Here is a 15674-nt window from a genome sequence, read left to right on the forward strand (position 1 = left end):
ATTAGAGACAATAGCACACAAGCTTCTGAAGAAGGGTCCTACTGTCATCCTAAGATTCAAACAAGTTCCATTCCACCGGTCAAAATGTTATTAGTAGCTAGCAGGATCATATCATACAACAAAGATCAAGATCCCGAGTGTGATGATTCAGAGACAAATAAGAAAAACCTTATCTTGATGAACAAAGAGTAACATTACAGGTCAGAGAAAAATCTCACTGAACTATCTCTGTGTATACTTCTTTTCACCCATTCGTTGCACAAGAGCCAGCTGAAAGCAATGTACAATTGTACATATTTGATATTTCACATCATCAGGTTAGTCTACCAGGAATTTTGAACAAATATCTTGCACGTGTCTTCTCAATTCACTGATTCGTGAAGCAATAACTCCTGAGCAGCAGTGCAGCTTCCTCTTCATCCAACCCGTTTAATTTTGTACAAAGCTGCACAATGCTGAAATGAACAACATAGCCTCTTCATTTCAAGTGCTTCTCAATCCAATTGAACATCTCATCAGCGTGCAAGCTCGTCATCTCATGGTACCCATATGCAAGATTCAGCTCCTCCTGGATGTGGTCAGCCAAAGGAGACACCTCCTTCCAGAACCCCCTCTTCACCAATGCATCCTTCCATGGCGTTGCCCGGCCATCCTCCTTCATATACCCTTCATCATCAACAAATCCTTCCTCCCTGAACGCCGTCCAGATCTTTTCTGATAGCACGCGGTCCAGCCCAGTTATCCTCTCCGACAGCAGCGTCGGCGTCAAAGGGAGCTCAAGGCTCTGGAGCTCCTTCACCTCAACGCCATTCTTCATCAGCATCTTCGAATTCCTCTCCAACAGCGCCGCCCTCCGCCTGTCTTTCGGCATGTGGATGAACATCGTGGGCGGGTATACCGCCGCCGGCGCGCCAGCTGCCCCGCCGAACGCGCCCTCGGCGATCATAATCACGACGGCAGCGAGGCTCATCTTGGCCGCGAGCCTGGAGACGAAGTACCCGCCAGAGGAAGCGCCGAGGGCGACAACCGGCAGGCCTTCGAGTCCGTTCTTGGCAGCCCAGGACTGGATCACCCGCTTGGCGCCGTTGACCTCCTTTCTCAGCGACCAGCACTCCCCGGCGCTCCCAACGGCCAGGACCGCGAACCGCCTCCGCAGAGCGAGGTCCGTGATGGCGACGTCTTCCGGCAGTCCAACGCACCCCGGGCAGCGCGGGGACGGTGGCCAGAAGTTCTCCGGTCGGCAGCTGCAGCCGTGGGCGACGAAGAGGACTGCCCTCGCCGGCGCCGCAGCGGGGAGCTCCCAGATGGCGCGCGCGCCGTCGAAGATCTCCACAGTCGGGGAGGAGAGGGACGGCACCTCCCCTCGGGACTCGTACGGTCGGGCGGCGGTCTGGGAGTAGAGGAACAAGGCGGCGGCGGCGAGCAAGAGCAGAGCCAGCGACACGAGGGGAGTGGTCAGATTCAGAGCTAACCGTCTCGGAGCGTGGGGCGGTGGATACGGCTTGCTCGGCCGGTGCGAGGCAGCACTCGTCCCGCTCATCTGCTTCGCCGGCTGCTTGTTTCTCTGCAGCGGCGGGGATGGTGAATCGGGCAGCACGAGTGGCATGAGATCTCGACGGGGACAAGCCAGTTGGTTCGCATCTTCGGGCTCGACGAACGAGGAAGTGATGAGCTGAAAGGCCGGAGTATGGGCTGAATCTGGATTTGGCAAACCAGGCCTGAAAAGAGGCCTATGATGGATGATGGGCCAACATATATGTGAATTCTCTTATTGGCATGGCTTGGACATTTGTGGTCCTAGCAAATAAACTACGGCCCGACCCTCTCACATCTCCTTCACCTTGACACGCGTTGGTACCGAATGAAATTGCTCTCCTCCTTATGTCATAGAAGCAGCACTCAGTTCCATTTCGCTCCCTCCTGAGATTTTTTTAAGACATTCATAGCATATTTTTCATTAAAAAAACCTAAAACGTAGATTAAAAGAACTATCACCTACAACCAACACCAGAAATACAATAACAACAAAAAAGGAACCACAACACCACCACCACACTAAACACAAACTAAAACACCTGGAATCTGCAGAAGATAAGGACACCATAAACGCACGTCAATCACCGATTGCCTAACAACCCAGAGCCAGCGGAGGTAGAACGAAAATATCATGCAAAACGATGCCTTCAAGGGGGAGCGACGCCAACGGCACCATCGTCCGTCTGTCCACAGAGGACAGACCAAGTCTTCACTTGGCAAAACCAAATGGATTTGGTAACCGTAATAACGTCCCCAGTGAGGTGAGTTACGTTAAAGGAACGCAACCGTTGTCGGTACCGGCGAATGCCGGGCAAAGCTCGCTAAGACCTCTAAAACCAAGTCCATGCAGCCGACCGCCAAGGCCTGGACGAGAGGTAAATTGATGGGATGGCAGTGAGCAATCCACAACGATAACGATAGGGAACATCCGCAGGTCAGCGACCACCATCACGACATACACTTTTATCAATAAGCTATATTGACCGTCCAATTGTCCAAAATATTTCCACTGCATCATTGCATCCGGACATGATAGGACATGGAATGAGATGATTTTTCTTGCAGATAAGAATCAGAACAGGTCAGATCTGATGCAATCATAATCTATGCTCTGTCCAGCCCACGGATTAGCATCTAATCAGCACACTGTCTCGTCCACTAACCAGCTGCTGCCCAGGAGGGCTCACCCTATCTTACCCCATGCCGTCCACATCCTGTCTCTGAAGTGCCTGCCTTGTCTGGACGGGCCCCTCTGATCTCCAGTGATGCCGCGTCATCTCTGAAAGAGATAGGCACATACAGAGGGTGTACACGCGTGCAAACCGCCAATGGTGCGTGCTTGCTTTAAAAGGAGCTCGTACGAGAAAAACAAATCGGGAACGCGAAACCGGCCAAAGGTTTTCGTTCGCTCTCTGTGTGCGGTTTTACACTTTTAACTTCATGGTCCATGCATCATACCATCCGACCTGACGAGTCACCTTTTGTTGCATTCTTCGTGAGCCAGAAAGCACCTGCCGTTTTTGTCGCTCCATGCATCTTCAGTATCGATCGCTTTCGTTTGATCTGACAAGTACTGCGACGACAGAGTTAACAAGGTGGATCACATCACAGTCGTAGCGTAATTTTGCGGTGTGGATAAAGTCTAGACGACTCCGCAATTCCGTATGCTTGACACTGATCAACTCGATCGAGTACACCGCAATCCCCCATCATGTCTTGATTTGCAAGCATGAAGTCGACATATACTTCCATTCTGCGATAATTTTGCAGAATTCTACGATAAATTACGCCCGCAGGTACGAATTTAGCATGTCCCCAGTGCAATGCATCTAGGAGGGATTTCGCTCTACGGAACTATGGATGTACCTTACAATCTCAACCGCATCTAGCAACAAGAATGGAGATGAGGTGTACAATCCAACATGCTGCTTTATGATCTATTGCCGCCGCGCTGCTCAATCGATCTGCTACGGTAGCCTAATCAGTACTTGTCGGAGCTGCTGAGGAACCCGGTCATGTGGAGCACCGCGTTGCGGACGGCGCGGAGGTCGCGGCCCTTGAGCGTGCGCCCGTGCCCCACGCACACCGACGAGGCCACCCTCGGCTCGTCCGGGCACCGCCTCGCGGCCAGGACGTGCGGCGGCACGATCCCCGCCTCCGCGCCTGATGAGGCTAGTCTTCTCACGATCATGCCATCGTCGTCCTCGTCGTCGTAGCTGCGCGTCGGGCGCGCCTCCGCCGCCGGCATCGCGGGGATGCGCACGGGAGGCGACTGCCGGCGGACGGCCGCGGCGTGCGATGGGTGCGGGTCTGCGGCGAGGTGCTGGTGGCGGCGGTGGTGGGCAGCGTCCGGCCACAGGACGTCGGCTTCCTGCAACTCCATCTCCATGCCTCGCAGTCGTGGTCGTGGCTATGCACACGGCCACTCAGCCAGCAACTGCCGCCTGTAGTAGTGTAGTACTGTAGTGTTCGTTCGCGTGCGGTGCCGGATTTATAAGCGCCGGGGGCCTAGTGGGCCGCTGGAGAAAGGGCCAGCCACGCACGCATGGCGTCATGCGGATGCGGCGGTGGGGGGAATGGGGAGTGGACTGCACGCATCGGGCGGCGCTTGTGGCTCGCTCACGGTTTCGTGACGGTGCAGGCTCGGACGGAGACCGTCTGGCCGGTGCCTTGCGTAACCTGACGTCGCCCTTGTCCATATGCAGGAGGAGTACCTTTCGTTTGTCAGGATCAGAGGACTTGATCGATGTAGAAACGCGTGGAACCCAGAAGCCGATCGGATCATCAGACATTCAGGCTGCTAGTATCTGATACTCATGCCGATCATGTTGCAGGCACATTTCCGTCAGCAAAAGGCCGGCGAAGCTGAAAGCGTGAAACGGCCCATGGAAAGCTTTGATAAGCGCCTGCCAATGATGGCGCAATCATGCATCGCTGCCGTGCCACGGGGGGCACAGATTAATCTACTGATCGAATCGGCATCGCCTCTTGACGGGGACGGAAGCGACTGTGCTTGGCGTGCAATTGTTCGCCGGGGCGGCGCGCCGCTCCCTAATCCCTGCAACTGTGCGCGGTAGTGCGAATCACGCTATGACCAAACCGGCAAGTCACGCTAGTACTGGCATGGGCGTCGCACGCCACAATTCGGTCGGCAAGTATGCGTTTCAGTGCCAGAGACTCGACGGTCTCGCGAGAAATTCGGTACAAGCGACAGGACGACTGGCTCTAGCTGGCCCAATTGAACTGGATTGCCGCATACTGTCGTGCTACTCAGACCAAGTGCAGTACCAAGTAGTGCCGGACCCGTTCGCTTTAGTTTATTCAGCCGGCTTATCAGCCACTAAACAGTATTTTCCTCTCATAATAAATCAGCCGTTTCAGTTTTTCAGCCGGCTTATAAGCAGTCAATTCTTTTGACAGGGCTACTCAGACCAAGTGCAGTACCAAGTAGTGCCCAATCTCATGACTATTGGATTTCAAGTGACCCGGCTGGCGAAGACGCGTAAAATATCTGCGCTAGCGTGGATTATTTGTGGAATCCACGAAGAGGAGAGGAATGGACGAAATGTCTTACAGGGACAGTCCTAACTCCTGTCGACCGGATTAACGCTACGGCCAGGCTTTGAGCTAGGGTCCGCAGATTAATTAAGATGATAAACAGGAGGAAGCCTAATCATCGGCGGCCACGCCCAGGGGAAGGGGAGAAAAAGTTTTCCGATCCATTCGAACAAAAAAGATGCTAGCTTGAAGCAGCTGTAGACTTGTGAGCTGCAAATGTGCACGAATTAAGCTAAACCTGATTCTCCTTTTGCGCATGCACCTGCATTGACGACTCCGAGGAAGGCAAGAATATAGGCTAAATATCTTATTCTTTCTTTGATCTTTCTACAATGATGCAAAAGAGATCTCTCCTGTTTCATAAAAAGGGGAGATAGAAAACAAATAAGGTCCTTAAATCTAAATCCAAGTATCATTCATCGTCAGCCGCCAAAATTACAAAATAAGCTCTGCTCATTACTGAGATTGGGAAAAAAAGATTTTCCGCCACTGTAAATCGATCAAAAGAATATAACATGTACTGATGATGTACGCCGAAATGTTGTGCGGGTTCGGTAGTTCAGGTGATCGTGATCCTAGAACGCCACAGCATTTCTTCACAGCTCTACTCCCGGACCCGGTCCTGGTTTCTAGTTGCACCACACAAGACCAAGATCGCGGAAGAACACCTCCACAAAACTCTCTACGAACGGCGGCACGATCATCGCCGTCCCGAATTAAAGCGACGACGCGCGGCGACGTTGGTGGGTATGTCGATGGGGGACGACGCGGCCGGCCTCCACCGGTCACGCCTAGCGGCGGCAGGACTCACGTGCCGGCCGGAAAACGGCGACAGCAATTCCCGCCCGCCCCCGCGCGGCACGATGCCCACAGTGTCCGGCCACATCACGTCCGCCTCCTGCCACTCCTCCTCGTCGTCGTCCGCGTCAGGTCTCGCGCCGGCCGATGACGACGGGCCGGCGGCGCCGGGGAGGAAGAGCCCCTCGAAGCGGCGGCGCCCGAACGCCGGCGCGACGCCGGACACCGAGCACGCCGTGGCCCCGTACGGCTCCTCCATGACCATGTCCGTGGTCGCGAAGGGCACCACCTGCTCGTCCTCCGTGGTGTCTGGCCACAGGATGTCCGCTTCCTGGAACTCATCCATGGCGTCCATTTCCAAGCTTCGGAGGCAGACGGAGCAGGGCTGCTGGCTGCCTGACCACTTTTTATATTCGTCCTGCCCTGCGGGCGTGCACCAGCGCGTCGCCGCGGGTTGCGCCATTTTGCTTGTGCCCCGAAGTGACGTAGGGGCCACTCTTCCCCCGGTCCGGATTTTAGAATCTTGGCGAGATAGCAACTCATGTGACGCGGGGGATACTTTACTGGGCGCTTAATTGAGATTGCCTAAATGACAACCAAGCGGCGCCGGCATGGTTGCCGGCTTGACGTGAAGCAGGGTATCGGTAGGCCATCGTTACGTCAGAAATCTGCTAGTGGTCCAGACTCCAGAACCTTTTCAGATGACACATCGTCTTGCTCAGCTCCTTCTGGGACGTCCGACTGATCGCACAGGCGAGGAAGCTTTCTTGTTCTGTCTTCTGTGCACGATTTAGGTTAGGCATTATGGGTTATGAGATTCGCAAAGTCGCCAGTTTTGAGAGAAACGGAGGAGATTATCCATTTTTTCTCGAGAATATACACCGAACTGTGTAACCGTCATGGTGACGTCGGCTCTATGCGGGCCTTTCGCACGGAACTACCGTAGCTTACGCGGGAGCTCCTACGGAAATCCTATCAATCTTCCGGAAGATAGATAGGATTTCCGAGCTTACGCGGGCCACGAGAATCGTTCTGCACAGCTTAATGGGCCTCACGACGACACTAGCCCACACGGAGCGTCCACGCAGGCAGACAGACAGAGAGATCCACCCACTCCTCCTCCTCCTCCACCTCCTCCTCCTGCCTTCGACGCGGCCCACGGGCCTTCAGTTCGCGACCGGTTAACGGCGGCCACACTGACCGAATGCCGGCATCGATCGATTTCGTTCTCGCCGCACGATCGCCCCCCTTGCCCTTTCTGAATCCACACAATGACACAAGCGCGATTTTGACAGGAGTTCGTGATGGTGCACTCGCCGCGCGCTCATGCATCTATCGTCGCGGGCTCGCGGCGGCCAGGGGCACCGCTGGGTGTGGGTCACGCACTCACGTGGGGATGCATGAGGTATGGGCGCAGCCACGACCGCGAAGGCCGCTGCTTGCCGCAACCCCCCGCTGTCCGTGCGCGCGGCGCGGACGCACACAGCACACTGCTGGTAGATGCGCTTGTTGTTCGCCCGCCGGACGCTGATGTTTTTTTTTCCCGAGAGTGCCTAAGCACCTTCCGATTAACAAGATTAACTGTCTCGATAAAGCCAAGCAGAGCTTGACCAGCACGAGAGCACAAAGAAAAAAAAAGAAACACTAAAGAAATATACAAACAACCACCACACGACGCGAAATAACAGGGAGAAAGCACACTCAAACCCACAGACACAACCACTCTCATGAACCTGCTAAAAGATACAACCTCGTCAAGGGTGCTAAAGGTCACGGCGGCAGAGCATCCACCCGAACACAACAACGGTGACAAAGCATCCACCCAACCAGCACAAACGCGACGGCAAAGCATCCACGGCAAAGCATCCACCTGGAGCAATAATCAACTACGGCGGCAAAGCATCCGCCACAAGATGACGACCTAAGCAACCCGGGCGAGGTGGACAAATTGAAGCGAGGGCAGGCGCAGAAGAAGACATTTCCCAAGATGACCACCACGAGGACCCTCACTGGCCGAAGACGACCGGGGGCGGCGTTCAGCAACGATCCTGGTAGTGACGGCAGCAAGAGCCCGCTGAGTTTTTGTTGACGCCGGATTTCGTCATCAGTAGAATCGGGGCCAAGGAAGAAATAAATCGAAGGAGTACAGATGGGAATCGGTCAAAAGGTGCTACAGTGCGGAATCGGTTAAGTGGCTTTTACCTCGCTTCAGGGTGAATACGCCAGGTTCCCAATCGGCAATCCTTTGCTGATGAGAAATCGGCCGATCGGGAAGGTGGACTAAGGTGGGCCTGTATGGGCTCGGAAAGATGGAGGGATAAGGTGGAGTTCAGCCCACGAAGCGTGGGGTAGTTTGGTTTAGCACGGATTGTGCTTGTAGATATTTGTTTTCTGTTTGAATTAGAGATAGAGTTCTAGTCGGTTAAAAAGATTATTTGTACGGGGCTATAAATAGCTACCTTTGTAAATCTGTAAACACAACAATCAATCAATACAACAAGTTACTTTATTCTTCATACTTACTTTCGAGCAGGCGACTTCACCATCACTTTTCCTTCTCACGAGTTCGTGCGGATTGGTAGGGCTGCATCATCTTGATCTCCGGCCGATTCTGTAAGTTCCGTTTATCGAGTAATATCTAAGCTTTAACTTCCGGCGCATCGCTGTTGTTTCGTTTAGATTTATTCACCAGTTATCGATATCAACTAGATTCATAGGTTTTTACCTGTTTTTCTAGCTTTTATCACCAGTTATCCTGCTAGGAATCGGTAGTATCGGCTTTCATTACTTTCTGTTGTTAAGATCCGTTCGTTGCCGATTAGATCTTCTCCTAGTACTGTTTTCATAAGCTTTGTACCGATTGCTTTAATATTTATCTGAATACGAGGCTACAGGGATCGTGCTGTCTTATAGCCGATTTCATCACTACAGTAAATCGGCCGATCTGCCGATAAGCTATCTCGATCGGAAACTTAGCCGATCGCGGTTATTGAATCTAATACGTATTCTTCCTTGCCAATTAACAGGTCAGATTGGCTGGCACGCCGCGCGAACCGCACCAGGGCATTCACCCGAACAGGAGCTAAGCAGATTCTCCCGGGTCGTGTGTCGGTCGCTGGGATTCGGTTGACCGACTTCTAGCGCCAACACACTTTTGGCACGCCTGGTGGGACCATTACAACCGCTGTCATGTCGAAAGCCGCTGAAGTCTCCGAAGATAACGTCATCGAAGTGACGGAAGCAGATCTAAAGGACGACCAAAAAGAGGATCTGAATCAGTATTTGGAGCAAGTCCGAAAAACTTGCTTGAAATCCTTCAGTCGTTCCAGGAGCGGGGAAACTATTAAAAAGTCTCCTTTTCCTACTCCCCGCCAGATCACGATTTCAGAAGATTCGGACAAAATGTCCGATATGATTCAGCAATCTCTTCATCACGCCTTCATCGACCAGTCCCCGGTACTTTCAAACATGGTGCACAATGCTGTTGTCAACTCCTTCGCCGGAGGTATACCACAGGGGTACAGGGGGCCTACGTATTTTCAGCCGATTCCACCAAATCAAGCTTATCAGGCTTCACAGCCGATCCAATCCTCTGTCGGGGGGTCTGGTGCTTCTACGTCATCAACTCCTTTGGGATACGGCTCCATCCAACCATCTACTGCACCACTCCCTCCAGTCATCCCTTTACCCTGGGGGGCACCCTTAAACACGACCGGTTTGAATCAATCGGTCAGCCAAGGAAATCCTCCGTTCCAGACACCCTCCCAAACGACCACTCGGCCGATCATACCACCATACCAGCCTATCGCTCCGGAGGTCAACAAGACGTCAGAGCTCATGCTGTATGATGAAACGAGTGGCGCCTACAAGCAACCGTCCTTCACTACACCGCCGGCTTATACTCAGGTACCACCCTTTCATCAACCTCCTTTTATTCAACCTCCGATTTATCAACATGTGCCGATTCCGCCGCCAATTATTCCCCAACAACAACCGGATTGGACGGCGCAAATCGCGGAGGTAATGCAAGAACAATTCGGCTTGAAGCCGAAGGTGCAAACTTATACCAACAGGACACCATACCCATCTACGTATGACTTGTTGCCGTTTCCCCATCGGTACAAAGTTCCGGATTTCACTAAATTTTCCGGAATGGATGACACTTCTACCGTGGAACATGTGAATAGATTCATCATCCAATGCGGAGAAGCAGCCGCGCAAGATGCCCTACGGGTACGGTTGTTCTCGTCATCCTTATCTGGATCGGCTTTTCAATGGTTCACCACTTTGCCACCAAACTCGATTATCACATGGGCTGATCTAGAGAAGCAGTTCCACAAATACTTCTATGCTGGAGTCCACGAAATGAAGTTGTCTGATTTAACTAGCCTCCGGCAACGAAGTGATGAGCCGATACCCTCGTACATACAGAGGTTTCGGGAAATCAGAAACAAATGCTACTCCCTGGCTCTAACCGATGCACAGCTGGCCGATATAGCTTTCCAAGGTCTGCTACCACACATTAAGGAGAAATATGCTTCACAAGAGTTCGAGAGCCTGAGCCAGATTGTCCACCGATTGTCTGGGCAGGAGGTGCGTCCATTTGATCCAAGGAGGAATTTCCAGAAGAAAGTAGCATTCCTGGAAGAAGTAGAGGATGAAGAAGACGCTGAAATCGGACTTGCAGAGTGGATTAAGGGAAAGAAGCCAATATCATGCCCATTCGGCAAAAAGGAGCCGGAAGCATTCGGTTTCGATACTGCTAAAGCTGACAAAATATTTGACCTTCTACTCCAGGAAGGACAGATTAAGCTCTCGCCTTACCACACGATACCCTCTGCCGAACAGTTGAAGAAGATGAAGTATTGCAAATGGCACAATGCCACGTCGCATGATACCAATGAGTGCAAAATCTTCAGACAACAAATACAGTCGGCCATTGAGCAGGGCAGACTCAAGTTTGAAGTGCCGGCAAAACCGGCCAAACCAATGAAGATTGATCAGCATCCTTTTCCTACTAACATGGTGGATACGGGTAAGAACCCCCTCCAAACAAAAGTGCTGACATCCGAATCGGCAAAAAGGAGTGGCGCTGTCGATCCCAGGAATCAAGTCACGTCTGAAGACATCAAGGGAAAGCGACGGATGGAGGCCGACGACGGGGAGCCAGAAGGACCACGCATTACTTCCCAGTTCCTGCTCCAAAAATACCAACGCCAACATGAACGGTCGAGGTCCCGTGAGGAAGCAATGCGTCGGCACGAGGAACACTGGAGATGCCCATTCTTCATCCATTGTTGGGAAAATAACCTCAGACTTCCATCAGCCGATACTTGCCCAGAGTGCAACGGTCCTTATCGCAATCGGCCGTTCACAAGGTCTCGCTCCAGAGACGGAAGGCCAGAACCGATCAGCAGGAATCAGCGTAACCCAGATGATCAGCGCCCTTCCATGCGTGATCGGCTGGGGGGCAGAAGTGACCGATATGATCGGTCAGAAGGTAGAAGCTATAATAGGCAGGGGGGCAGGACCGATCAACACGATCAATCAAATAGCAAAGCCAGCGTTCACAGTCGGCTCCAAGATATGGCCGATGCTCGGGTATCAGACGAGAACCCGTTAGGACGTGAGCCAGAATGGGAACGCGCCAGGAAAGAAGGGAGGCCAATAAACCCCAGATGGTGTCCCGATGGTTTAACCAAATCACAAAAACGAAGAGTCCAACGCCTCCGCCAATGGGAGCAGCAAGAAGAAGAGGGCGCAATGGACAAAAAGCAAGAAAGGCCTCGGGTGTGGCGCCCCAAAAGAAACGACAAGGGCAACGACGAGTCGGCGGGCGACGAATCGGCAGCCGAAATCGGTATGGTTTTCATTTTGCCGATGGAGTTTATGACCCCTGCCGACCAACTGGATGTGTCGGCGATAGAGGAACAAACAGCACGGTTGACTTTAGAACCGATGATGGCCACGTTCGAAAAGCCCGAAGACGACGAACGACAACATATGAAGGCGTTGTTCCTTAAAGGACATGTTGACGGTCGCCCCCTCACTAAATTGATGGTCGACGGGGGAGCTGCCGTCAACATCATGCCATATGCCGTACTCCGAAAGCTGGGAAAGAGCGACGACGACCTGACCAGGACGGACATGATGCTCAAGGACTTCGAAGGCAAGGTGTCAAACGCTCGCGGTGCCCTCTGCGTCGACCTCACCATCGGCAGTAAGACCCTTCCTACCACATTTTTCGTCATTAATGGCAAAGGGTCCTATAATATGCTTCTCGGCCGAGACTGGATACACGCAAACTGCTGCATCCCGTCAACTATGCATCAATGCCTTGTACAATGGGTCGGCGATAACATCGAGGTGGTCAAAGCCGACTCCGCGTACAGCATCGCAGCAGCCGACGCACAACAATGGAGCTGCGAAACTGTCAGGTGCATATCAGGTAGGGTGTGGGAAACCGATTTCCTGAAGGTCACCGATTTTGGCCTACAGCCGATCCGAGCAGTCGGCTCCGAAGAAGCGCAATAAATGGATCAGTTCACCCGAGAAGACGGGAAGCTGGGACACGGATTCACGTCGGCCGACTCATTAGAGATGGTAGATTTAGGTGACGGAACCAAACCAAGGCCGACTTTTATTAGTGCAAATTAAGATCCAGAGTACAAGTGTAAATTGACAAATTTATTAAGAGAATTCAAGGATTGTTTTGCGTGGGAGTATCACGAGATGCCCGGATTAGATCGATCTATTGTTGAACATCGGCTACCCATAAAACCAGGGTATCGGCCGTACCAACAACCCGCACGGCGATGCAATCCTAAAATCTTACCAGACATAAAAGCCGAAATAACTCGGCTAATTGAAGCAAAATTTATTCGGCAATGTCGTTACGCCGAGTGGATTTCTAATATCGTACCGGTGTATAAGAAAAATGGAAAGCTGCGCGTTTGCGTTGATTTCAGAAATCTTAATCAGGCCACACCGATGGATGGCTACCCCATGCCTACGGCCGATGTACTAATCGACGCCGCCGCGGGGCACAAAATTATTAGCTTCATGGATGGGAACGCCGGATACAATCAAATACTTATGGCCGAAGAGGATATACCCAAAACGGCTTTCAGATGTCCAGGCCATCTTGGTCTATTCGAGTGGGTGGTGATGACTTTCGGTTTGAAGAATGCTGGTGCTACATATCAGAGGGCCATGAACTATATTTTCCACAAACTCATCGGCCTCCTGGTGGAGATCTACATCGACGACGTTGTAGTCAAGTCCAAAAGCCACGAAGAACACCTAGCCGATTTGCGAAAGGTCCTGGAGTGCACCAAAAAACATGGTCTTAAGATGAATCCCAACAAATGCGCTTTCGGCGTCTCCGCCGGACAGTTCTTAGGATTCATGGTGCACGAACGAGGTATTGAAGTCAATCAGAAGACCATAGCGGCTATCAACAAAGTCGTCGCCCCACAAAACAAAACTGAGCTACAGTCTCTAATCGGCAAGGTAAACTTCATCAGAAGATTTATATCTAATCTATCTGGACGGATCCAGGCGTTCACACCACTTCTAAAGTTGAAGCCAGACCAAGAATTTATTTGGGGAGAAGAACAGCGCAAGGCGTTAGAAGACATCAAGCGATACTTGGTCTCGCCCCCAGTCCTGGTTCCCCCTCAACCGGGTAAGCCGTTTAAACTATATTTATCAGCCGATGAAAAAGCTATTGGATCGGCTCTAGTCCAAGAGTTTGAAGGCAAAGAACGGGTGATTTATTACGTTAGTAGAAGACTCCTGGATGCCGAAACAAGATATCCTCCAGTAGAGCGTTTGTGTTTGTGTCTTTACTTCTCGTGCACCAAACTCAGACACTATCTACTGTCGGCAGAATGTATAGTCGTATGCAAAGATGATGTAGTGAAATACATGCTGTCACTGCCGATATTGAAAGGGCGAATCGGTAAATGGATTTTGGCTTTATCAGAATTTGACCTACGATACGAATCAGCAAAAGCCATCAAGGGTCAAGTCATGGCCGATTTCGTTGCCCAGCACTGTGGGTCGGAGATCGCCTTCGTGGAACTAGCGCCTTGGCAGTTATTTTTTGATGGGTCATCATGCGGAGCCGGATCGGGAATCGGCATCGTCCTCATATCGCCTCGGGGGGCAAGATATGATTTTTCTCTGCCGATAGAAACCGTCGCCACAAACAATCAAGCGGAATACAGAGCTGTATTAAAAGGCTTACGACTATTGAGAGAAATCAAGGCCGATTCTGTCGAGGTCTTCGGAGATTCGATGCTAATTGTGGATCAACTAACCGGAAGAGCTGAGTGCAAAGATGACATATTGCGAATCCATCACGAAGATTGCTTGCAGCTGTTGAAAGAATTCAGATCGGCAGTAATCGAGCACGTCCCAAGAGACCGCAACGAAGAAGCAAACAAACTCGCTCAACATGCATCTGGGTATCGGCCGATTCCGGGCGCCATGGCCTTAGAGCTTGCAGCCGACGATTGGCGTAAGGAAATTGCCGATTACCTAAAAGATCCGTCCAAAAAGGTGGAGCGACGAGTGCGCTTTCATGCTACCAAGTACGTGTTGCTCGAAGATGATCTGTTCTACCGAACGATTGATGGTGTTCTTCTTAAATGCCTTGGGACAGAAGAAGCTAAGACTCTAATGGGAGAAATCCATGAAGGGGTATGCGGAGCTCATCAATCGGCACATAAGATGAAGTGGATGATCAGAAACAATGGGTACTATTGGCCTACGATCCTTGAAGATTGTTTCAAATATTATAAGGGTTGTCAGGAGTGTCAAAAGTTTGGAAATGTCCAGCGTACACCCGCCTCAGCCATGAATCCCATCATCAAACCATGGCCGTTCAGAGGGTGGGGAATAGACCTTATCGGCCAAATTTATCCACCATCGAGCAAGGGGCACAAGTTTATTCTGGTCGCCACCGATTATTTCACCAAATGGGTGGAGGCAATCCCGCTAAGAACTGTGACTTCGGCTATCATGGCCGATTTTGTAAGGGATCATATCGTCTACCGATTCGGTATCCCTCAAACTATAACAACCGATCAAGGAACAATGTTCACATCGGGAGAATTTGAGGAATTCACGACCGATATGGGCATCAAATTGCTAAATTCTTCTCCGTATTACGCTCAAGCCAATGGTCAAGCAGAATCCTCCAACAAAGGAATAATCAAGTTGATCAAAAGGAAGATTGAAGAATGCCCGAAGAAGTGGCACCTATGTTTGACCGAAGCCCTGTGGGCATACAGAATGGCCTGTCATGGGGCGACCAAGTTATCCCCCTATCAGTTGGTATACGGTCACGATGCAGTACTTCCATGGGAGTCAAGGGCAGGATCAAGGCGCATTTCACTTCAGGACCAGTTGTCGGCCGATGACTACTCGGCTCTGATGAAGGAAGAACTTGATGACTTGGCCGGCCAGCGACTGAGAGCTCTAATAAGCATCGAAGAAAATAAAAAGAGAGTAGCCAGGTGGTACGATAAAAAGGTCAAAGTCAAACAGTTCTCCCCTGGAGATTTGGTATGGAAGTTGGTACTACCGATCGGGTCGAAAGATCCTAAATTCGGCAAATGGTCTCCTACCTGGGAAGGGCCGTATAAAATCGGCAGATGCGCTCCAGGGAATGCGTATATTTTGGAAACAACAGAGGGGGAAGAATTCACTAGGGCTCTGAATGGGAGGTACTTAAAAAGATACTACCCGAGTATATGGGTCGGGGCCTAAAGGGA

At 51.6% G+C, this 15674-nt stretch overlaps 3 protein-coding genes across 3 annotated transcripts; all 3 read right to left on the reverse strand.

Moving 5' to 3' along the window:
- Positions 1–50: 50 nt before the first annotated feature.
- On the reverse strand, positions 51–1640 carry LOC101768689. The gene has a single exon (XM_004969885.2). The coding sequence runs from the start codon at positions 1604–1606 to the stop codon at positions 479–481; it is 1128 nt and encodes a 375-aa protein (XP_004969942.1). The 5' UTR covers positions 1607–1640; the 3' UTR covers positions 51–478.
- A 1625-nt stretch (positions 1641–3265) lies between these two features.
- On the reverse strand, positions 3266–3977 carry LOC101769094. The gene has a single exon (XM_004969886.4). The coding sequence runs from the start codon at positions 3923–3925 to the stop codon at positions 3518–3520; it is 408 nt and encodes a 135-aa protein (XP_004969943.1). The 5' UTR covers positions 3926–3977; the 3' UTR covers positions 3266–3517.
- A 1401-nt stretch (positions 3978–5378) lies between these two features.
- On the reverse strand, positions 5379–6258 carry LOC101768574. The gene has a single exon (XM_004972118.2). The coding sequence runs from the start codon at positions 6245–6247 to the stop codon at positions 5795–5797; it is 453 nt and encodes a 150-aa protein (XP_004972175.2). The 5' UTR covers positions 6248–6258; the 3' UTR covers positions 5379–5794.
- Positions 6259–15674: the final 9416 nt, after the last annotated feature.

This window comes from Setaria italica, chromosome V (genome assembly GCF_000263155.2).
Source record: "Setaria italica strain Yugu1 chromosome V, Setaria_italica_v2.0, whole genome shotgun sequence".
Taxonomy (NCBI): domain Eukaryota; kingdom Viridiplantae; phylum Streptophyta; class Magnoliopsida; order Poales; family Poaceae; genus Setaria; species Setaria italica.